The following is a 25,497-nucleotide window of genomic DNA, read 5'->3' on the forward strand; positions in this document are numbered from 1 at the left end:
ACTTGCTGTGAGGTAAAAATTCAAAAATCACACCAAAATGGCGGGCGGAGTGTGTCACAGTACGGCACGTTTCTGATTGGTCGCTCGCAGCAGGCGGCAACCAATCAGACACTGGACACTGTTGACGTCACTTAGCTCCGGACATTAGCTCCGGACAAAGCCACGGAAGTTGGCACAAATTGCAGGAAGTAGTATTCTAGGCAATTATATATTAGATGGAGCTGTGCTGCAGTTCCCATACTTGGCTGGGTAACTGGAACGCCAGTGTGTAGTGAGAAGAGTGAATCTGCATCATGGCCCCTGCTTCCTAAGGATTGGCGGAGGCACCAAAGTTTGTACCCTTACCAGTGGTAAAGTGATTGCGTACCACAATGATATAGCTTCATTCAATGCAATGGTCATGCTCCTTTAAGCTTAATGCTGCTGTTTTTTTTTTTTTTTTTTAAAAGTCATCAGTTGAATATTGTGCTTTCTTTCCATATCCCCAGGGAATACAGTACCCCGTCTGTTCATTAGTAAGTTGACTATTGCAGCACAATGTTTTTACTATATCTAGTTTAATTAGGAACACCCTTCATTTGGACTAAATGTGGTAGTTTGTAGTTGGTGTCAGCTCGACAGAATCTAGTTTGTGTACGATGCTTTACTAGAAGCGTTCTGCTGCTGCCTGGTCTCCAGTGACCTGAAATGCCACTTTACCTTATCCTTTCACTGTACAGCACGTTCTAGATTTTTACAAATATTTTTTTAAAGGAAAGCCAACACCCAAAAAAAAGCAATATAATTTTCTCCAGAGTGATTCTGCTCCGTGATGTCAGTGTGTATTAACTTCCTAGGACTTTGTGCAATTACACTGAAGGCTATAACTAGTTTACATGTACTTCCAGTTAAATGAACGATACATGGATATTCTCGTTTCTCTCCACTGTTAAGATGAAATCAAAAGTACAAGTTTGCAAAAAAAGATCAGAAGAATATATGAACGGTTCATGCCTTTTAAACGGCAGGTCCATTTCCTATTTTCTTAAATATGCCCCCACTTGTGTTCATTCCTGCTTACAGATTTAAACCTGAAGAATCTCATTGCATTTATTAATGGCTTACTGTATAAGTTACCACCAAAATCTGAGCTGAACATTAGTTTGTTTCTAAGGAGGGGCATCGGGCTGGTTTACAGCTGCTGGCAGCTAGTCAAGAAGATTTATTACATGTGGTGTTCCTTTTCCAGCAGCTGTTTCTGAGCAGGTCCCTGAATCTGTCTGCCCAGGCTTGTCACGCACACGTGCAGTGAGAAAAAAACCCTTTACGGCTCCTGTTGTGCACTGATGCCAGGGAAATGTACTTGGATCTACTTACTTGAATTTCCCTGCTAACTATGCACTTGGCTGCTCTGCAGAGGTCATGTATGGCCCGTCCTGTATCAAGTGGTACCCCAGCTCATAGGGATCGGAAGACCATTACGGTAGCTTTTGATTTTTCTATGGGCTTGGTATCACTGTGATCAAAGAAGGAGTGTCTAAACTTGGTGTTGTCATTGGCAACCAAGTGGCTTTTTAAATAGTAAGGCTTTACTGTGGTATTGGCAGCAATTCCAGTTTTAGTTGTTTTGGTGAATGAGGCTCGGTGTCACATACTTATACACAGGATGTTTCCGCCTACATCCTGAATACTGGTTACGGCTTTCTTTTTTGGACACCAGTTTAACACTGGTGAAATCTGCAAATCACTGAACAAACACCGTGAACTTGCATTTAAAGGTTGTCGCCAAATTTGCCCAATCTGAGAGCAGCCCAAAGAGAGACTGGTTCCAGTATGGTGTCATTTATTGGATGACTTGGCTCTTTTATCTGTGATCTGAACCTGGCTTAACTGTGAGATCAGAAGTGGTAGAGTGAAAATCTATGACCACAATGCACCATTCCCTGAAATTTGTACACCTTTTTCCCCTCACGTAGCTAACTGTAAATTTATTGTGGCACATTTTTAATGATAAATGACTAGTGCACAACATTGTTTAGAAATGTATAAGATGAAGGAAGAAATTGAATTTCTTAATGGAACAGATGGGAGATGTCCTTTTTGGTTGGAGTTTTCCTTTAATATTCAATCTTTTTTCCTTTTAATATGCACTCTTTTCAGCAGGGTGGATAAAAATCAATGTTTTTTAAAAAAAAAATCAAAAAAATCGGATTTTTTTTATTTAAATTGGATTTATTTGATTTAAATCGGATTTTTTTCAATAAACTGCTTTTTGAGGAAAATATTTTACCATCCAAAGGTTCTTCCATCATGAGATAAAGCTGAGTTGTTTATCTCAGTAGAATAAAGGCTGTATATGTGTAACATTCACAATGCCATGCTCTTCCAGAGGTTTCTGTAGGATTAGTGGGCAGTTTCTCTCCTATATTATCACAGACGCTCGCTTTACTTACGCAGTTCTCAAAACTGCAAAATCTTCATCACCGCACTTCTCATGATGTTGCCTCATTCGCGCCACCAGGCCTTGCATCTTTGTTGCATCGTTTGCATTTTGCACGCATGCCTGCCTTACCGATAGGCGAAGGAGCTTCATTAAAATATTCCCAAATTGGGTCTCTTTCACGGCCTGCTGCCATTATAAGGAAAGAAACCTCAGATCGTACACACAAACAGATCCAGACTTGTCTGTCTGTGGCTATGCTGCAGTATTGTGCTCAAAGTTTCACTTTCATTTTCTTGTCTGCTTGCCCTTCCTCCTCCTCACACTTAGATTCACATTCTTCTTGTGTTGTGCAGGTCTATTCCACTCCAAACAATCAGAAACATATTGTCTAACTTCTTGGACTTGGCACTGAAGGGGTTGATTCTGTATTCATAGGTTTGTAGAACAATAGGATTAAGGTCTTTTTCTCAACTCTGTTCATGTTGTAACATTTTTGCCGTGAAGAAGAGGCTGGGACCTCTGCGGAGTCAAATTCAGTTAGGTAGAAACTTTGATTTAAATCACTGATTTAAATCAAGCCTTACTGACTAGTGATTTAAATCGTGATTTAAATCCGTTAGATTTAAATCAAATCCACCCTGCTTTTCAGTGGCCCATTTATTGGCTGCAATGGTATCTAATTTTTTGTTGGTACTATGAGATTCGTCTAGTGACAAATTCACCCATTTCGCAGATGTTCATTAACAGTGAACTATGGCCATGGAATGTATGCTGGAGAAGTTCCTGTAAAATAATGAAAATTAAAGTAGCACTCCATTACTCGAGGCGGCACATAACCTAAGCTCATTAGCAATATTCTGTCTGTATGATTTTGTTCTTTCCATCAAAATAACTCTTTATAGTTTGTGCCATTGGCCAGTATTTTCATTAAACTGCTTCTTGAATTATGGACCATGTATTAAAGAGTGTAACTCTGCCTCAATTGCATTTTGCTGGAATACTGGCTAAGGCTACTTTCACACTAGCGTCGGAATCTGCCCGTCGCATTGCGTCGGGCTGAGATTCCGACGCTAGCGTTTGATGCGCCGCACAATGGGTGCAGCGGATGCATTTCTCCGGCGCATCCGCTGCCTGTTGTGAATTCTGTGGCTGAGTTCACTTCTGTGGTCACAAGTGGTATTGCAGTCTCTGGGCCTTCTCCCTCAGGTGTTTTGGTGAGCTCGTTGGCTGCCTTGCTATTTAGCTCCACCTGAGTCTGTCTTCCTTGCTCCTTGTCAATGTTCCAGTGTTGGATCTGAGCTTCTGCATCTTTCCTTGGGCCTGCTGCTCTGCTAGATAAGTGCTTCTAGTTTGTTTTCTGTTTTTTCTGTCCAGCTTGCTATTAACTTTTGCTGGAAGCTCTGAGAAGCAAAGGGGTGCACCGCCGTGCTGTTAGTTCGGCACGGTGGGTCTTTTTGCCCCTTTGCGTGGTTTTCGTTTTAGGGTTTTTTGTAGACTGCATAGTTCTCTTTGCTATCCTCGCTCTGTCTAGAATATCGGGCCTCACTTTGCTGAATCTATTTCATTCCTACGTTTGTCTTTTCATCTTGCTAACAGTCATTATATGTGGGGGGCTGCCTATTCCTTTGGGGTATTTCTCTGAGGTAAGTCAGGCTTGTATTTCTATCTTCAGGCTAGTCAGCTCCTCAGGCAGTGCCGAGTTGCATAGGTAGTGATAGGCGCAATCCACTGCTGCTTATAGTTGTGTGACGATAGATCAGGTACTGCAGTCTACAGAGATTCCACGTCTCAGAGCTCGTCCTATTGTTTTTGGTTATTGTCAGATCTCTGTATGTGCGCTGATTACTGCACGCTGTGTTGCCTGATTGCCAGCCATAACAGTACAAGGAGCCCACACCAATGATTCCCAATAGAGGGAAAAAAGAAATCCTGACATCATTTTTTTTTCTTAGCTCTGTCTTCAGTCTTTTTTTTCCCCTAGACATTAGAGTGCTTCAGGACACAGCTGTGGACATGGATATTCAGGCTCTGTGCTCCTCAATGGATAATCTCGTTGTAAATGTACAAAAGATTCAAGATACTATTGATCAGAAATCGATGCTAGAACCAAGAATTCCGATTCCTGATTTGTTTTTTGGTGACAGAACTAAGTTCCTGAGCTTCAGAAATAATTGTAAGCTATTTTTGGCCTAGAAACCTCATTCTTCTGGTAATCCTATTCAACAGGTTTTGATTATTATTTCTTTTTTGCGCGGCGACCCACAGGACTGGGCGTTTTCTCTTGCACCAGGAGATTCTGCATTGAGTAATGTTGATGCATTTTTCCAGGCGCTGGGATTGCTTTACGATGAGCCTAATTCAGTGGATCAGGCTGAGAAAAATCTGCTGGCTTTATGCCAGGGTCAGGATGATGTAGAAGTATATTGTCAGAAATTTTAGGAAGTGGTCAGTACTCACTCTGTGGAATGAATCTGCACTAGCGGCTTTGTTCAGAAAGGGTCTCTCTGAAGCTCTTAAGGATGTAATGGTGGGATTTCCTATGCCTGCTGGTTTGAATGAGTCTGTCCTTGGCCATTCAGATCGGTCGTCGCTTGCGCGAGCGTAAATCTGTGCACCATCTGGCGGTATTGTCTGAGAGTAAACCTGAGCCTATGCAGTGCGACAGGACTATGACTAAAGTAGAACGGCAAGAACACAGACGTCTGAACAGACTGTGTTTCTATTGTGGTGATTCTACTCATGCTATTTCTAATTGTCCTAAACGCACTAGGCGGTTCGATAGCTCTGCCGTTATTGGTACTGTACAGTCCAAATTCCTTTTGTCCATTACCTTAATGTGCTCTTTGTCATCGTATTCTGTCATGGCGTTTGTGGATTCAGGCGCTGCCCTGAATCTGATGGATTTGGATTATGCTAAACGTTGTGGATTTTTCTTGGAGCCTTTGCGGTGTCCTATTCCGTTGAGAGGAATTGATGCTACACCTTTGGCCAAGAATAAGCCTCAGTACTGGGCCCAGCTGACCATGTGCATGGCTCCTGCACATCAGGAAGTTATTCGCTTTCTGGTACTGCATAATTTGCATGATGTGGTCGTGTTGGGGTTGCCATGGCTACAAACCCATAATCCAGTATTGGATTGGAACTCTATGTCGGTAACCAGCTGGGGTTGTCAGGGAGTACATGGTGATGTTCCATTTTTGTCTATTTCGTCATCCATTCCTTCTGACATCCCAGAGTTCTTGTCGGACTTTCAGGATGTATTTGAAGAGTCCAAGTCTGATGCCCTACCTCCGCATAGGAATTGTGATTGTGCTATCGATTTGATTCCTGGTAGTAAATTCCCTAAGGGTCGTTTATTTAATTTGTCCGTACCTGAACACACCGCTATGCGCAGTTATGTGAAGGAGTCCCTGGAGAAGGGACATATTCGCCCATCGTCGTCACCATTGGGAGCAGGGTTCTTTTTTGTAGCCAAGAAGGATGGTTCGCTAAGACCGTGTATTGATTACCGCCTTCTTAATAAGATCACTGTTAAGTTTCAGTATCCCTTGCCATTGATTTCTCACTTGTTTGCTCGGATTAAGGGGGCTAGTTGGTTTACTAAGATTGATCTTCGTGGTGCGTATAATCTGGTGAGAATCAGGCAGGGAGATGAATGGAAAACGGCATTTAATACGCCTGAGGGTCATTTTGAGTATCTGGTGATGCCGTTCGGACTTGCCAATGCTCCATCTGTTTTTCAGTCTTTTATGCATGACATTTTCCGTGAGTATCTGGATAAATTCTTGATTGTTTACTTGGATGACATTTTGATCTTCTCAGATGATTGGGAGTCTCATGTGAAGCAAGTCAGAATGGTTTTCCAGGTACTGCGTGCTAATTCCTTGTTCGTGAAGGGATCAAAGTGTCTCTTCGGTGTGCAGAAAGTTTCATTTTTGGGGTTCATCTTTTCCCCTTCTACTATCGAGATGGATCCGGTTAAGGTTCAGGCCATCCAGGATTGGACTCAGCCGACATCTCTAAAAATTCCTGGGCTTTGCTAATTTTTATCGTCGCTTCATCTGTAATTTTTCTAGCATTGCCAGACCATTGACCGATTTGACCAAGAAGGGTGCTGATTTGGTTAATTGGTCTTCTGCTGCCGTGGAAGCTTTTCAGGAGTTGAAGCGTCGTTTTTGCTGTGCCCCTGTGTTGTCAACCTGATGTTTCTCTTCCGTTCCAGGTCGAGGTTGATGCTTCTGAGATTGGTGCAGGGGCGGTTTTGTCACAGAGAGGTTCTGGTTGCTCAGTGTTCAAACCATGTGCTTTCTTTTCCAGGAAATTTTCTGCTGCTGAGCGTAATTATGATGTGGGCAACCGAGAGTTGCTGGCCATGAAGTGGGCATTCGAGGAGTGGCGTCATTGGCTTGAGGGTGCTAAGCATCGCTTGGTGGTTTTGACTGATCATAAGAACCTTACTTATCTTGAGTCTGCCAAGCGCTTGAATCCTAGACAGGCCCGTTGGTCGTTATTTTTTGCTCGTTTTGATTTTGTGATTTCATACCTTCCGGGCTCTAAAAATGTGAAGGCGGATGCTCTGTCTAGGAGTTTTGTGCCCGACTCTCCGGGGTTGTCTGAGCCGGCGAGTATCCTCAAGGAAGGAGTCATTGTGTCTGCCATCTCCCCTGATTTGCGGAGAGTGTTGCAGAAATTTCAGGCTAATAAACCTGATCGTTGTCCGGCCGAGAAACTGTTCGTCCCTGATAGGTGGACTAGTAAAGTTATCTCTGAACTTCATTGTTCGGTGCTGGCCGGTCATCCAGGAATCTTTGGTACCAGGGAGTTGGTTGCTAGATCCTTCTGGTGGCCATCTCTGTCACGGGATGTGCGTGCTTTTGTGCAGTCCTGTGGAATTTGTGCTAGGGCTAAGCCCTGCTGTTCACGTGCCAGTGGGTTGCTTTTGCCCTTGCCGGTCCCGAAGAGGCCTTGGACACATATTTCGATGGATTTCATTTCTGACCTTCCCGTTTCTCAAAAAATGTCGGTCATTTGGGTGGTCTGTGATCGCTTTTCTAAAATGGTCCATCTGGTGCCCTTGGTTAAATTGCCTTCCTCCTCTGATTTGGTGCCTTTGTTCTTCCAGCATGTGGTTCGTTTACATGGCATTCCTGAGAATATTGTTTCTGACAGAGGTTCCCAGTTTGTCTCGAGGTTCTGGCGAGCCTTTTGTGGTAGGATGGGCATTGACCTATCGTTCTCCTCGGCCTTCCATCCTCAGACTAATGGCCAGACCGAACGAACCAATCAGACCTTGGAAACATATCTGAGATGTTTTGTTTCCGCTGACCAGGATGATTGGGTGTCATTTTTGCCGTTGGCTGAGTTCGCCCTTAATAATCGGGCCAGCTCGGCTACCTTGGTCTCTCCATTTTTCTGCAATTCTGGGTTCCATCCTCGTTTCTCTTCAGAACAGGTTGAGTCTTCGGACTGTCCTGGTGTGGATTCTGTGGTGGACAGGTTGCAGCAGATCTGGACTCAGGTAGTGGACAATTTGACCTTGTCCCAGGAGAAGGCTCAGCTTTTCGCTAATCGTAGACGCCGTGTGGGACCCCGACTTCGTGTTGGGGATCTGGTTTGGTTATCTTCTCGTCATATTCCTATGAAGGTTTCCTCTCCTAAATTTAAACCTCGTTTTATTGGTCCGTATAGGATTTCTGAGATTCTCAATCCGGTGTCTTTTCGTCTGACCCTCCCAGACTCCTTTTCCATACATAATGTATTCCATAGGTCGTTGTTGAGGAGATACGTGGCACCTATGGTTCCATCTGTGGAGCCTCCTGCCCCTGTTTTGGTGGAGGGGGAATTGGAGTATATCGTGGAGAAGATTTTGGATTCTCGTGTCTCTAGACGGAAACTCCAGTATCTGGTCAAATGGAAGGGTTATGCTCAGGAAGATAATTCCTGGGTTTTTGCCTCTGATGTCCATGCCCCAGATCTTGTTCGTGCCTTTCATGTGGCTCATCCTGGTCGGCCTGGGGGTTCTGGTGAGGGTTCGGTGACCCCTCCTCAAGGGGGGGGTACTGTTGTGAATTCTGTGGCTGAGTTCACTTCTGTGGTCACAAGTGGTATTGCAGTCTCTGGGCCTTCTCCCTCAGGTGTTTTGGTGAGCTCGTTGGCTGCCTTGCTATTTAGCTCCACCTGAGTCTGTCTTCCTTGCTCCTTGTCAATGTTCCAGTGTTGGATCTGAGCTTCTGCATCTTTCCTTGGGCCTGCTGCTCTGCTAGATAAGTGCTTCTAGTTTGTTTTCTGTTTTTTCTGTCCAGCTTGCTATTAACTTTTGCTGGAAGCTCTGAGAAGCAAAGGGGTGCACCGCCGTGCTGTTAGTTCGGCACGGTGGGTCTTTTTGCCCCTTTGCGTGGTTTTCGTTTTAGGGTTTTTTGTAGACTGCATAGTTCTCTTTGCTATCCTCGCTCTGTCTAGAATATCGGGCCTCACTTTGCTGAATCTATTTCATTCCTACGTTTGTCTTTTCATCTTGCTAACAGTCATTATATGTGGGGGGCTGCCTATTCCTTTGGGGTATTTCTCTGAGGTAAGTCAGGCTTGTATTTCTATCTTCAGGCTAGTCAGCTCCTCAGGCAGTGCCGAGTTGCATAGGTAGTTGATAGGCGCAATCCACTGCTGCTTCCAGTTGTGTGAGGATAGATCAGGTACTGCAGTCTACAGAGATTCCACGTCTCAGAGCTCGTCCTATTGTTTTTGGTTATTGTCAGATCTCTGTATGTGCGCTGATTACTGCACGCTGTGTTGCCTGATTGCCAGCCATAACAGCTGCCCCATTGTGAGGTGCGGGGAGGTGGGGGCGGAGTTCCGGCCGCGCTTGCGCGGTCGAAAAAAGCGGTTCGTCGGCAGCAAAAAACGTTACATTTAACGTTTTTTTTTTGCTCCCGGCGGTCCGCCACAACACGGCGCAACCATTGCACGATGGTTGCTACGTGTGGCAATGCGTCGCTAATGTTAATCTATGGAGCAAAAACGCATCCTGCAAACGACTTTGCAGGATGCGTTTTTTGCCATAAGCGACGTATTGCAAAAAACGCCAGTGTGAAAGTAGTCTTAGTAGCCTCACAAAGTCCTTTCTGAAAGTCTCATTGATTTTTCACAATCGACCACATAACCGCAATATATATATATATATATATATACACACACACACACACACACACACACACACACACACACACACACACACACACACACACACACACACACACACACACACACACACACATACCAAAACTTCCTTTCAGATGTGTGGAGTTTGCCATATTGAGAGGGAGAGAGGATTTCCTAGCTCAGTCGAGTTGTGTGTGGTTTTTTGTTTGTTTTGTTTTTCTTTTGCATCTGTGTGCTTAGACTTTCACTATGTGTCATATGCTTAACTGAATGAGTGTTGTCTGTCTGCCATAGAAGCACATGACGCTGAAGCCTGAGTTGACCTCGCAGACTGGTCAGCTCGGGTCGTACATTGCATCATACTCCAGCCATGTCACTGTGGCCTTTGGTTCAGTCTGAACGGAAAGGACGCTTGGAGCCAGACAAGTTTGGGTTTTACTCATGCTCTTGATATCTACATACACATCTAAACCCTGTTCCCATGATGGCTTCTCGAACTCTGCTCATTTTATCACTTTCAGCTGGATGGGCTATTTTATTTTTATACTCTTTGAATTCACTAACATGTAGCTTAAAACATTTCTTGTATAATACTGTTTGAAAAATGATTGTAAGAAGGTATTGCAGGAATTCATAAAGTTGGAGTATTTTGGGTAGAACTGCTTGCAAACTATCATGTTTTAGGAGGTACAAACATTAGCTTTCGAATTGGCTTCATATAAACTAATTTAGATTTTTATTTTAACACGTCCTATTGATTAAAAGTACAATTCTTCCTTCTCACTAATTTATATGGGAAACCTACTTAAGGGGGGGATTTTAGGTTTGTTTTTGTTTTTTACATTCAACTTTTATTCCACCTGTGGCTTTAGTGTTTGTGCTACCTTGTTTCAAAACTTTATATAAAGTAATTTTCCTTGAACCCCTTTCTGCCATCAGACGGAATTGTATGTCCGATGGCAGAACCCCCGCTTTCATGCGGGCTCCGGCGGTGAGCCCGCTTCAAAGCCGGGATATGTCAGCTGTTTTGAACAGCTGACATGTGCCTGCAATAGGCGCGGGCAGAATCTCGATCCACCTGCCCCTTTTAACTAGTTAAATGCAGCTGTCAAACTTTGGCAGCGGCATTTAACAAGCTCATCCGGCCTGAAATGCACGCACCGCTGACCCTCGTCACGTGTGGGTCATCGGTGCTTCAGCATAACCAGAGGTCTCCAGCAGATCTCTATGGTTGTTGATGCCGGATTGCTGTGAGCGACACTCAATGGTCGGCGCTCATAGCAATGCAGTAATTTTGCATTATTTTTTTTTTTTTAAGCAAAGTTTTTTTTTTTTTCACCACTTAGATAAAAAATAACCTAGACATGTTTGGTGCCCATGAACTCCTAATGACCTGGAGAATCACAATGGCAGGTCAGGTTTAGCATTTAGTGAACTAAGCAAAAAATCCAAACAAACAACCAAGTGTAGGATTCCACTTTTTTTTTTTTATTTTTTTTTTCCCCCCCCCACTCACTCTGGAATTTTTCCCCCGTTTTCTAGTACACGACATGGTAAAACCAATGGTGTCGTTGAAAAGTACAACTCGTCTTGCAATAAATAAGCCCTCACATGGCCATACTGACGAAAAAATAAAGTTATGGCTCTGGGAAGGAGGGGAGCTAAAAACGAGAACGCAAAACTGGAAAAAGCTCTGGTCTTTAAGGGGTTAAAGTTTGTGTAATGCTTACATTCATGCATTTACAAATAAAATAACGTTTTATTATTCTTCTGTCAGCTGCCAGGAATAATAATGACCCTGAAGAAATGCGTCCAGAAATTGTGATTGCTCATGAGCTCCGCCGTATTGGAGATGATTTTCATGCGCTGTACAATCCAGGGGTAAGTGCATGGATTGCTTGATGACTTGCACCATTAGGTTTTCAGAAAGGGGCTTAGATGCCATATATAACAATTTTATTTAGCATATTAGGTCATACCAGTGAGTGACTAAAACCTTATTACGGGTACATACAAATGCAAAGAGAAGAAACTCTGACCTTCATGAAGAAAGCCATTAGTTTACATAATGTGGTTTTTGTGCCTTGTTCTAAAGTAGCAAGTTCCTTTATTTCTTTGTAACACTGGTTGTATGTTTGTATGGTTAACATAGTAGTGGTGTTGTGAGGGTGGGAAATGCAAAATACTTAAGATGGGGTGCCATGAATACTAAAGAAAAGATGGACTGGCCCTCGCCACTAAACATGTGGAGACTATTGTGGGGAAGACAAGTTGTGTGAATGTGGCTGGCATCTAGTCTAATCTAATTGACTGAGTTTCCCTTTAAGGAAGATCCATTGGCATAGGTTAAAGTGGTTTCCAGAAGTCTGTCTAACCTTTTAACCCTTTTTATTAATTGCTAATAACTGGTAATCTAGACTTCTAAATAGAAAAACTGGAGTACTAATGTTATAAATTGTCATTACAGGGTCATAACAATCGACAACCAAATGTGGATATCCGACAAGTAGTTATTCTGCGTGTGCTACATTATATCATACGACTGATATGGAGAATGCAGTGACTGCACTTTTCCAGTTTGGAGGGAAGAATGAATTCACAAATGAAGGATTCCAGGACTTGGCACATGTTCATACTATGCAATGCATATAGTCTTCAGAGCTTTCGAGGTCTTCCTAATTCTGATGAGCCTTCAGGAATGCCCCTTTATTTTTTGTGGAGGGGAGACTCAAATCTTGGATCAGACTGGCTGAAATCAGATGTGACTTAGGTTTCTATGATGGATTATTTTTTTTTTTTTGTAATTTTTTTTAAAATAAAAATAAAATTTTTATATTTTATGTACATAGGAAAATAATCAAACTTCCTTATCTACTGATACTACAAGAGCATCTCCAAAGACCTGTGGATGTTGTGGAAAAGGAGCCTTTGGATACTATTGCTGCCTTACTTGTATAAAGCAAATGAGAAGATGACGCAATTTATGGTGCCGGTCCTGGTACTTCTGTTCTTCCAGTTACGTTCTCGCAAGGCATTTTTACAGATTGTTTGATTTTCATTATCATTTTGGATTGGATGACCTTGGCAGCGTCCACTTTTCTGAAGGATGAATTGCTGAAAATGACAGCTTATTCACAGCAGGCAATCTAACCATTCTCAAGCTGTATCAGATCCACTCTGCCCTGTTTTCACCAAAGTGCAAAACACATTGTAGCTACAACACAATGGTTCTTACATCTAAACTTGGGTGTTTGTCATAGCATAAAAAAATTATGTATGTGCAAAATCCTGATGTAAAGGGATTTTTTTTTCTTCTACTGGGACCAGTTGATTTCTAGATGACTACTAAACCTAAAATACGTGTGAATAAGAGTTGATGCATAGAAAGAGATTGTGTCTGTTTCCACCTACTTCTCCACATTTGCACTCTTGGCCTCAAACTTCCTGATGTCGAAGGCTAGTCTTTTTACCTTGCATTAGAGGTGTAGGTTGTGCTGAGGAGAGAATATTTTATTCTAATGGTATATGTGCTAAGAACTTTTAACTTGTATTTTAGTTTTAATAGCTCAAGATCAGGTCTTCCACTGCATTGTCTTTCTGTTTCAATGTAATCTGAGGTCAGTCTTTATGAAATCCAATGTTATTGAAGGGGTAAGAATGAAGCTTCCAGACTGAATCTTAAGCTGTGTATAGATCTGGTTTATGGCTGGATCAGTATACGCATTCCTTTATAATGTCTCTGCTCTTTAACTTGGAGATGTGATCTATCAGTATGCATTTTCTAAGTGTTTAGTAGTTCAGCATCTCTCCATACTTCACATGCCAAAGCGGTTTCTACTGTTACATGCCTCTTTAACCAGTGCAACCATCTACCCCTTTTTGGGTAGTGCTATAGGAGCATGAATTGGTATCATGCATTAGCACAATACTCATGCACAAGCAGTTTATTTTTTTTTGGTTTTTTTTTTTTTCAAGATTTTTGAAAACTGTCATAGCGTTTCCCATGGAACCCAATAATACAACTCGATAGGGTTATCACCATTCAGAACTGCAATCTGATATTTGCATCCGAACGTCAGAAGCACAAAGATTTTTTGCTCATACGGACACCAGTGATAAGCATTTGTATAACTTGTCACGTAATCCTTTTAATTTCTATTGCATAAATCAATAGTAAACATGAAAATGGGAAACTTTGTATAATTTCTTATCAATGCATTATAGGAGAGATTTGCTACTTTCTCCTCCAGGACTCGTCTCAATTCATAGTAAAATCTGTCTTCAGTGAATACAGATTTTTAATTTGGAAATGGAAAATGGCAGCTGCTACTGACATGTTTTGATGAAGCGGGGAGGGCTGAGACGCTAGAAGCGTAGGATCCTGTACAGGAGGAAGGAGCTATCAGTAGTAATGCAATCTCCGTAATGTAACAGATTGTGTACACTGCATACAGACTACCTGTGAATTGAGAATAACTGATCAGTCCAGAAGGAATAATTATAGAATTAAGTTTCTTATTTTCAGGTGTACTGGTTTCTGAAATAAAAGTTAAAATGCTGGTTACTATTTAAAGAAAGATATTTTTGCAGTTGTTTTTTTTTTTTTTTTAAGGACTAAAGGTGGGGTTTTTTTCCCTCCTTCTTCCTGCTCTTTCCTGAGGATCTCATCAGCTTTTACAAATTTTTATTTCAGTAACTGCGTGCATTCCCTATCGAAAAACAATTCTTGTGCATCTTTTTTCATGTGTTCTGATGTTTCTGAGAATCACAGTCCAGAAAGTGATTTGCTAAAAGACTGGACAGGACAGCTGGAAGCCCCCCCAACTAAATTTTTATGCATCTTATTTTGTGGCTACAGTTCCCATTTTGACATATGGTAATGGACTACGAAGAACAACTCTGCGGTCTCATCATAATCCTTTTGCTGTTCATTTGTATGTTGGGGAACCAATGAGTCTTTACCTGCATGCCACAAAGGGTCGGTTTGTAGTACGTTTCCATATGAGCTTGTGAAATCAGACAGTGGTAGCTTTTGCTTTCCCTGCCATTTCATTATGTACAGGTACAAGGATGTTTGTAACGCCATGTTCCTATTGATTTGGGTAGGTTAGTATTGTATTTTTTCTCTACTTCCTACCCTTTTTTTTATATAAAGAATTCTACTCGGCCATATGGAAAAGGCGCATTGATTTTAGAAGAGTAGGACCCTCTGTATTGAAAGGTCCTGCTATCATGCAGCATGATGCAAAAGGTTGTTGGTATTACCGTAATATAGATATGTTTCACCTGGCAAAGTCTGAGAAGAATATTTGCTCACATTTTCCAAGACTGACATGTCTTGGGGTATGTTTCCACAGTCAGTATTGGCAGCACATGTCCGCTGCGTCCAAAGCGCTGCCAGCTTTTGTAAGCGCAGTGATTGCGCATGTGTTCATTCTAGAATGACGCACCGCATGTGTATATGCAGGGAAGCTGGAGGCGTCCCGTCACGTGTAGTGGAGATGGGATTTCATAAAATCCCCTCCACTATGCTGTATCAAATGGCTGCTTTACTGACCGTGGAAACATACCCTAAGAGATCATTGTGAGTTGTGAGAAATATATTTAAAAAACAAACACACCCCAAAACATCTCATTGGCACTAATGAACAATAAAACTTTGTGTAAGTGGTGGAGATAGTGATTTACTGTAATTCGTGTGATGCGGTCCAGCTATTTAGTCACTTTGGCATTAGACAGGAGCTCTGAAAACCACCTCCTGGCATCCGTGGCTCTTTGTTTCCTTAGCTGGCCTGGCGCAAAATCATTGTTGCAAATTGAATCGCAGAAACCAGTCCAGTGCAACAATTCTAATAAACAGCTTGGTCATGAAACATACTGCCTATTATAATGGATTTATCCATTTTAGGACATTGATTTATTTATTTTTTTTTTTTTAAGTCACACCAAATTAAAAAAACATATCTCGATGATCTTTATAGGGATATTTCCATTTATAATGTGATGTTATATCTCGGTCATGATTCTGTGGGAACAGCCGCTGGGACTGATTTACTGCTGCTTTTTCTTGACTAGTTTTCCCCTGCAGAGGACGCTGAGCCACCAGCTGCGCAGCGAATTTGAATTTACCCCACTCAATTGACAGTGCCTGCAGCAACAAAAATGATGACTGCCTCTAAGGAAATGCCATAACTGCTGCCTCTCTGTTGTTAAAGGGAACCTGCCACCCCCAAAATGGAAGGTGAGCGAAGCCCACCAGCATCAGGGGCTTATCTACAGCATTCTGGAATGCTATAGATAAGCCCCCGATGTATCCTAAAAGATGAGAAAGAGGTTAGATTATACTCACCCAGGGGCGTTCCCGGTCCGATGGGCGTCGGCGGTCCGGTCCTGGGCCTCCCATCTTCATAGGATGATGTCCTCTTCTTGTCTTCACGCTGCGGCTCCGGCGTACTTTGTCTGCCCTGTTGAGGGCAGAGCAAAGTACTGCAGTGCGCAGGTGCCGGGCCTCTCTGACCTTTCCTGGCGCCTGCGCACTGCAGTACTTTGCTCTGCCCTCAACAGGGCAGACAAAGTACGCCGGAGCCGCAGCGTGAAGAGAAAGTCATCGTAAGAAGATGGGAGGCCACGGACCGGACCGCGACGCCCATCGGACCGCAGCGGGAACGCCACTGGGTGAGTATAATCGAACGTCTTTTTCTGATCTTTCAGGATACATCGGGGCTTATCTCCAGCATTACAGAATGCGGTAGATAAGCCCCTGATGCCGGTGGGCTTAGCTCACCTTCGATTTTGGGGGTGACAGGTTCCCTTTAAGACTGGTGAAGTCCCAGAGGTCATATACCCAATGACTGTGAAGTTGATAACCTATTGGTTAGAATACCTTCCCCATTAAGGTGGTGATACTCGATGTAGCTGCCATACACTAGCTTCTCCTTACAAGTGAATAGCACAGTTTTTAGGCTTTTAATGTGTTATTAAAGTAGAATTTATTGGAAATTCTAGCACTGTATGTGGCCTAAAAAAAAAAAAGTAAAGATTTGACGTCAAGGCCTGACTGCTGTCTTTTAAGGTTGACATGTTGGGTGACTGTCCATGGTGCACAGAGTGGCCACAGGTCGGCTGACCCAACATCTGAGGATGTTATTCGTGTTCAGGTCAGGAGATTGGCTGCCAGTCCATGCATCATTGTCTATACAAATACTTATCACTGTTATCTGCTCTTGCTTTTCCCTAAAGAAAACGTGTATCTTGTTACTTCCACAACTAATAGTAAACACATGAATGTTGTAATACCACAAGAAGGCCCTTGGATTTAAAGTGATTCTCCAGACTTTTCATGAAAATGACTGCAGACTTGAGAATACTTGTAGCGCGTGCTGTGAGAATTCTGCGGTGCTGGTGACAGAGGTCATGTGACTGCGAATGTGATATCCCTACTCCCTGCCACATTCTATCATGTGCGCAACCTTGCTCAATTCGCTTGTATTTGGCGAGACTGCACACGTCTAGATAGAATGTGATTTGGAAGTATGCGTTTTGAGTACTTGCAGTCACGTGACTGCTCTTGTCGCCACAGTGACTGGACAACCCCTTTAATTCTTGCTAAAAACTTTTAATTTAGATGACTCATACATTTCTATGTGCCTTTTTTAAAAACCTTGTTTTAACCAAAGATATTTTTGAAGTTGTGCATTACCTCATAAAACTTGGGATTCAGATTCCCAAGACACCTTTGCTATATTGTTTTTGACAGGTGCCCATATAATATGGGTTTAATAGGGTCCCAGGTTCCTGTTGGCGTAACACTGATTTCTGAGGTCATCATTCATAATAATGGCTTCTGAATTTAGCGCTTTAGATCATTACCTGGGATCTGCTCATGTCTTATAGCACTCCATGCAAACCCTTCAGATCGCATCTTTTCTATGTACTTCTCAAAGTGCCTTACAACAAATAAGTGCCAAGAACACTGTTACCTCCATTCTTAATTATCATGGCACAGTCTTGAGATGCTTGGCCAACCATTTTGAGCCACATAGTCTGGTATGTTTCCTCTATCTGCCATCTATAGATATATTTACTTTTGAGGGAAGTGCAAATTTTTCAAAATGCAATATTTAGACTTGAGCTTTTGTATTGGGACAGTGGAAGATTTAACAAGTTTGTGTTCTCTCTTCTCATCATCCTGTGTGTATTAATGTACTGCAATCATATTGTACCATTGGTGCTCGTAAAAGGATAATCAGTTTGACACATCCTGTGAGCCTACTTATGCCTTAACCAGTGCTGTGTACGGTGGAGAACTGTGGTACAGTCGTATATGGCAGCACAAGTTTTAGCGGTTGTTATATTGCCAAGACTGTAAGATTTATCCGTTGTAAAACTGATTGGGATTGTTAACTGCAAGAAATGCCAAGAAATTGCATGTGGGCAGCACAAAAATCTGTGTATGGTATTCCTCCATTTGTTGTGTACAGATTAAATCTACAGATGTGCTTAATTATAGCTAGTGCACATTGCAAACGGTGGAGAAGTCCACGCCAAGATGGCTCTCCAAGTTATTGCATATCCTTCGCTTTCTCTATTCTTATGACCTACAGTTCTTTATACAAGGAAATTTCCCTTTGTGGGAAAGGGAAACTATAAACTTTTAGCTGTGAGTTCACATTTTTTTGGGGATGTAAATAATGTATATAATTACAGATGTGACTGAGCCACATTTTGGTGTTCAGTCTGTATTTTCTTGTTTCTTGAGATCTGTATGATGACAATGTTGTATGGCAATAGTCGGTTCAGTCTATGAATTTAGACACGTCCAGCATGCTGGAGATGTAGTGCTGAAACCTGTATATTGTAGGACTACATGATGCATCTGAGCCCACGTCCCCTTGTATATTTATTAGACCACATTTAACAGATTCAGGTTACGGCTCGCTTACTCTTGGCATTAAATGTAACAATTTAAGTAAAAGTTGGCAAGGAAGGTTTTCCCCTTTCCTGAGACTGTTTATAAGAGTAGGGAAAAGTTGAAGAAAATGTACATACTGTAGATTACCTGTAACTACATTTACATCATTGTACTTTTTAACTGGCTGTATATTTGTCATTCATATTTAATTTACTTTTTTTTTCTCCTTTTTGTTTTACGGAGTTTTCAGAGAAGGACACTTGTCATCTATCCAAAAGATGTCTGGTGACAGGGCTGCCATTACTTGAATGGAGGCCTGAGCCCATGTTCCTCTTAGCTTTCATCCAGAATAAGATGTGCACTCTGTTACCTACATTAGTCTCGTGAACAATGAAGAGTGCAGCACGTACTGAATACACCACGTGGGTGTACAAGAAAGCAGCTTGGATGAAAGAGGGAGAGGACCTCTATTTCAATGATCTTAGTGGGGGGCTACAGTAGGTGACAAATGTAACTTGCTGCAAAGATCCATTTAAGTAATTATCCAGTGTGATTTGGATTTATTGCTGTCTTGTACCACTGACTTGCTTTTTCCTTTTTTAATTGAGCACTAGCTGTACTATTGTCTCTACCACCCTTCTCCTTTTTTTTTTTTTTTTTTATAAATGCCCTTTGCACTTTTGCCATACTAAGAGTATAATGCATAAAATTAGTCTTTGTGGGATTTCGGCCAGCTTCATACATTGCTTCTTTGATGTATTGATGGTGACATACTGTAGATAAATCAGTTCTCTTTATATACAGTGTTGAAGTACTGATTGCTTTTTGTCCACTCTCAGTAAGGGGCAGTGAAATATCACAAGAAGCCATTATAGCTCTTTGGCGTACCTTATTTGCACTACTATGTTAGCTTTTCATCAAATCCCACAGCCCTTTACCACTCCAAGACCTTCTTTCTTTATGTTGTGGATTGTTGAGATCAATCCTGACTACTTTGATTTTATTTGCACTTTTTATTTTATGTTTAAATAAAGGTTTACTGTGTTAAAACATCATGAATTTAGTGTATTTCACCAATAATGTTCCCCAATCTTCAGATTGTGGCCTCCAACATCTTGAGAATGTTTCCATCCTTACTCTAAACCAATACTGGTTTCTGGCTTTGACTGGCTTATACTGTTGGGTTGATCTATTCTACTGTCCTTTTTATCATCAAATCTGGACTATCATTTTTAAAAGTTCCCCTCATGCAGGACAGACAGTAGAGCAAAGCTACTGAAAAGCAGTAAGAACTTAGCCTTGATGTGGACACGTTACAGGGTATCAGTATTTTCATATTTTTTTCTAAGAACTCACCAGTGTTACAATATTTACCAGCACTTTCATATTCTATAAGAATGTTATGTTTGCGCCCAGTGAGGAGCTGCTTAAATGAGTCCTCCAAATAAAGGTTGAAGGTTAGGGAAGTTTCCAGTAATTTCCAAGATTCTAACTTAACTGTACTCTATTGGAGGAACACTTTTTGACGTCAGGATGTGACCAAATCTTAGAAATTGTTACATTGCCATTTTGTAGAAGGTAATAACGGAATAAAAGCGGAGATCTGACAGATCTGCTACTTGTTGTGAAAATACCCGCAGTTGAGACAGAGGAGTAGAGTTATTATGTTGGCTATATGGTGCATGTCATAAGATTTTGATCACTTCTTTCATGCAAAAATGGAAAGGAAAACCTTTTCCAAACCTCTCACCCCACTCCTATATATGGCTATGTTCGACGCCTACATGCTGGGTCTAGAAATTGTGCCAGACACACAATTTAGTGGTTGTTATATCCATTTACAGAGCTAAAGATGTGAGTGATAATCCATGTTAGCAGCATTTGTTTTGGCACTTTTCAGCCACCCATAATTCAAGTGTCCAACCTACTGTTTTTATTTTGCAACATTAAAGTTTCCCACATGAAATTTATAGTATATAGCCAAGAAGGTGCCTATTGTGCCACCTCACCCATGTATTGTTCTTAAGGGGCTTTTCCAACACTAGTGGGCAATTTCCTCCAATTGTCGCTCAATGGTTTCTCTCCATCAATATGTTTAGGACAGTAGATTTCAGAGAGCCTTGTTCTGAATGATCACTAATGTCTTTCACATAGGACCCAGCGTATATGTAGCATTTTATTGTCATGCAATTTTCCCTGGCTTAATTGTGTTTTGCACTGATTTCTTTGGACAGGGTAATTGCCACTTTCCTTGTGCAATATAGCTGTAAATAATGCAGATATTTTTTAAAGCTCTTTGTTAATGAATTTTATATAAATAAATGTTTGAACTTGCATCATGGTGTCTGTTTATTAACCTTCAGATTTGCGTTCATAAGGTTGACTCTGCTTGCAACTCCGCTCCAAAAGATGTTTGAAAAATTGCTCAAATGCTTGACACTTCCTATTCACTTCTGTTTTAAAACCACTTTGGCATTTGTAAATTTCAATCTTTTTATGTTTTTTCCTCATGTTTTGAAAAGGTACATGTCAGTGCTGTGATGCATCTCCTGATGGAAAACTCTCAAATGGGCATTGTCTAAACAAAATAAAAATAGAAATGTCAAAAGTAGAGATGAGAGAATAAATCTAAGAGGGTTTGAACTCTCTCAAATTAAAAAAAAAAAATAAAAATCTGCATTCTCCAAAATATGGTTTCATTTATTTTTTGGGGTAACTTGCTTTTTTGTGGACTAAGCAAGGTGGTGTCCGCTGGCTGCCATTTTTGTGACCATGAAATGCCATCAAGAGCTTAAAACACTTGTATCTTACTGCGTACCTCTCCCAATCCATGTCGCATTTTCTGATCCCCACCGCTTACACTGAAATTCAATGGCCCCTCACTCGGAGCTGGGACTTGCAGTGCATGCTTTGCGTATTCTGAAGGGTTGCAACCAGATCCACTTGTGGATAGCTACTTTTTTTTTTCCTAAGGGGTTGCTAGGGTTCTGAAATTTAGACTTGATTTCGCTGGATTAAAGTCTTTCCTGATGAAGAAGTCTGCTTGGATGTTGGTGGAGCCTTTCAGGTGAAGTGCTGATACTGAGAGATGACTTTCTATATGAAAAGATTCTGGCTGCAGTAGGTCTCTGTATTTTGTGCTTCTGCTGGCAAAGGTGAGCCACCTTTGTTACAATGTTGGAATAAATCCTGATGAGTTCCCTGAGTTATGGCTACTGCAGTCCTAAATGCCTCCAGCATGGCTTAATTCTGACGTTTGACAACTGGGGTCTAAACATCAGGTCTCCTGGAATGAGATTCAGTAGACTGTGGCTTCCTATCCTTTCTTGCTGGCGTCTGTTAGAGATGATTAATTTCAAGGTATTCCTCTAAATGTTTTGGACTCTGTCTTCAAAAGAGTGAATATTTCACAAAATTTGGCCAAATCTTCTTGCGGAATCTGTCTCAACATAAAAGAATGTGAGTTTGTAACATACAGTACTTGCATGAGCCTCAGACCAGGCTACTGCCTGGGATACATTAGGTCATGAACCCCAGGACTGACGTTGAAAACTTCTAGAAAATAAGTTTTGTGTTTTTTGTAGAATGGATATTTTGGACTTTTATCTGGATCTGTTTTTCCTTTGGTAGAACAGATGTCTGTTCCTGAAAATTGGGAAGAATACTTGGGAAAGTATGTTGTGTGGAAGGGATCAAGTCTAACTTCTAAACATTGACTAGCTACCCTAGAAAAGTTAAGATCTGTCTTGTTCTTTCTAGGTGATGTGAGTGAGGGGGCCATTAAAAAGAAAAGTCTAATGTACTGCTCTTTGATGAATACCATTACCTCTACCATGACTTTTTGAAAACGTGCTAAGGATATTCAGAGTGGTAAAACATTGAAAATTCAGAATGATTGTTTTGAGAGATGGCAAATCTTTAGCATTTCCAAAAAGCTGGATGGATGGGCATGCGGTAATACACATCCTGCAAGTTGATGGTAGCCATAGCAAAGTCTTACTATTTAGGAAACATTCAGCATTTGGTCAGTATTTAACATCAGTATTTGTAAGCCAAAACCAGGAATGGTTGAAAAACACAGTTGTGCATGTATTTTTGTAATACTTTTCCTCTGATTGTTACAATCCTGGTTTTGGCTTAAAAATACTGAACGTGTGAATGTGGCCTTTGGGTGGATGGTCTTGCCTTTTCTCTTGTTCTGTGTGAGAGGGGTTGGTTTTTGTGGTGGATAATTTTTTTTTTTTTTTAGATCATGAGGGAATGAAAAAAAAAAAAAAAATATATATATATATTTTTTTTTTTTTCCCTTTTGGTGCCTTCTCCAGTTCTTGGCTAAGCCTGGGTTATACATACTTTACACATCTCACAAAAAGTTAGGGAACCTCTTCAGGTCAACTTAATGTGACCTCTACCGTTTTGAATGCACATGTCCAACTGTTAAGTGTTTCAGTACTTTTTGCACAACTTGCTGTTCTCTGATAAGGAGTCTAATGGATAATTTCACAACATGTGTTTGATCCATGAATTAATAAATACATATTGGGGTTTACATAGACTTGGTATTTAAACCGTTCTCCTCATCCTGCTGTTCACTTTTTGACACCGAGACAAAGACAACAGCTAACAATTGATGGATGGTATCTCACCATGGCAAGGCTTCAAGCAGGATGTTTGTAGACTGAAGTGGCCAGTGAGCTTAGTGTCACAAAATGTAATCAGCAGGTTACAGTAGAGAGACTGGAAAAGTCACAGAAAGGAAGAGAAATGAATGTCCTTTGGCTGCATCCCACACTGACTCCTTCATTGTGAACCATGCCCTTTGGAACTGGATAATGAATGCCACACAACTCCAGGCACATTTAAGGGAGGTGAGAAGCGTCCAAATATTATGTCAGACTATTTGAAATCGTTAGCATACAGACCACGCAATGTAAGGAAGACCGGCAAGGATAGCTGACCACACCAACAGGCACAGGCGTCATAATTTTGCATGGGACAAGGAACATCTATGCTGGACATGTGACCAGTGTAGAAACTTGATTCCAGCTCACCTAGTTGCTCTATGCTCTTCCACCTGGGGCTCAGACAATGGCCTTGCCCAGGCCTCACATCAAGAAAAATAGACAGATTTGGAGTCCGACTCAACAGGACTTTCCTTTCCTTTTCTTTTTCAAAAGAAATTATAGTGCATATAAAAGAAAAATTGACATGACCCAGTTGACGCATTTCGACTGCACCAGGCAGTTATCAGGACTAAGGGTACCGTCACACAGTGCAATTTTCATCGCTACGACGGTACGATCCGTGACGCTCCAGCGTCGTAATAATATCGCTCCAGCGTCGTAGACTGCTGTCACACTTTGCAATCTACGACGCTGGAGCGATAATTTCATGACGTATGTGCGATGTAGAAGCCGTTGGTTACTATGCGCACATCGTATACGATATATGTTACACCATGTAATCATGCCGCCACAGCGGGACACTAGACGACGAAAGAAAGTTTCAAACGATCTGCTACGACGTACGATTCTCAGCGGGGTCCCTGATCGCAGGAGCGTGTCAGACACTGCGATCTCGTAACTATATCGCTCGAACGTCACGAATCGTGCCGTCGTAGCGATCAAAATTGCACTGTGTGACGGTACCCTAAGGAAGTGGACCCCCTGGGTCACGCCTTCAGAGCCCCCGAGGACGAGTGAACCAGATGTTGCCACCCCCTGTTCAGGGAGAGTTAGGGACAGGCCCAAGGAGGGTGAAGTCTTAACTGCGGGAGCCAAAGGGATGACTGAAGTTAGAACACAGAGAATGGCAGACGAACTAGTGAAGTGACTAGAATGGCAGAGGCACTGGACAGATGGAGGCAGCAAAGACAAGGTACTGACCGGTAAGATGCTAGCACACGATAGGTGGAGACAACGGAGACTCAGGACTGGCAGGGTATGGCAGGAACGCAGAGCTGGCAGGAGACGGCAGAAACAGGGCTGGCAGGAATACAGGACTGGCAGGATACGGCAAACAGTAAGAGACACCGAAGATTCACAGATCTGAGCCTAGTAACCTAAGGGGATGCTGGCGGTAAGCCAGCGAACACAATAGGCGCAAAGGCATCTGAGCAGGGCAGGTGCTGAGAAGTACCCGATGGGTGCCGCCATATTGGAGGTGGAGCTGCCGGGTCACGACCTCCTAGAAGCCCCGGCGACGAAAGGAGCGCATCTGCGCATGCGCGGAGTGCAGAATGAATGAACGCTGGAGAAGCTGGAAGACTAAGAACAGGAGGGAGCGCGCCAGCCGGACAGGTGAATATGAGGAAGCGGCGTAACAGCAGTCTTACGCATGTTGAGCCGGACTAAAGTTTTTTCTATTTTCCTTCATGTAACCAGTTCAATGTTCAATGCTGTTCACTGATGAAAGTCAATTCACGCTGAGCAGAAATGATTGCTTCATTGATGTTGGAGACTTTAATGAGGGCGCTATGCATCAGCCATGGTTGTCACCACGTCATGGCGGTGTTAGTGTGGGCAGGTGTCTAGTCAATACAGAACTGGCCTACACTTTGTGACTGGTACAATAAGCTCCTACTATTTGAATAGTTACATAGGTTGAAAAAAGACTGTCACGATCAACCTTTCCCCACCGATTGTACATTTCGTCACTAATTTAACACTCGCAATGTTGTGTTTCAAGGAAATCATCCAGCCCTTTTATAAAACCTGTTAGTGTCTGCAAATTACTACCGCCTGTGGTAGGGCATTCCACAGTCTGACTGCTCTAATTGTAAAGAACCCTCTCCTGTTTTGCTGTGGCAATTGCCTTTTTTCCCCTTCACCCATGACTGCACATCTGAGAGAGGGATCTACCCAGCCAGGACAGGATCCTAATTAAATAAAAGGGCGGTACCTCTCCCCCCACTTCTGTTGGGTTCCTGTCCTTGATGGGATTCCTGTGCTGAAGTTGGTGGTAACCTGTAATGGGTGAAAGGAAAACAGGCCTGTCCCGGTGTCGGAAG

The 25,497-nt window shown here is 42.1% G+C and overlaps 2 protein-coding genes across 9 annotated transcripts in view; one reads left to right on the forward strand and one right to left on the reverse strand.

The window, feature by feature from the left end:
* The window catches only part of BCL2L11 (BCL2 like 11), a 41,031-nt gene extending 27,380 nt beyond the window's left edge, over window positions 1–13,651 (forward strand). For both annotated transcript variants that reach the window (XM_069769205.1, XM_069769204.1), the window contains exons 3-4: window positions 11,355–11,458; window positions 12,045–13,651. In XM_069769205.1, the coding sequence (XP_069625306.1) occupies window positions 11,355–11,458; window positions 12,045–12,140 (200 nt within the window). In that variant the 3' untranslated portion in view covers window positions 12,141–13,651. The remainder of the gene's footprint in view (window positions 1–11,354; window positions 11,459–12,044) is intronic.
* The window catches only part of LOC138681586 (uncharacterized), a 1,359,044-nt gene that overhangs the window by 61,587 nt on the left and 1,271,960 nt on the right, over window positions 1–25,497 (reverse strand). The gene's annotated exons all lie outside the window — the stretch shown is intronic.

This window comes from Ranitomeya imitator, chromosome 5, assembly GCF_032444005.1.
Source record: "Ranitomeya imitator isolate aRanImi1 chromosome 5, aRanImi1.pri, whole genome shotgun sequence".
Lineage (NCBI taxonomy): Eukaryota > Metazoa > Chordata > Amphibia > Anura > Dendrobatidae > Ranitomeya > Ranitomeya imitator.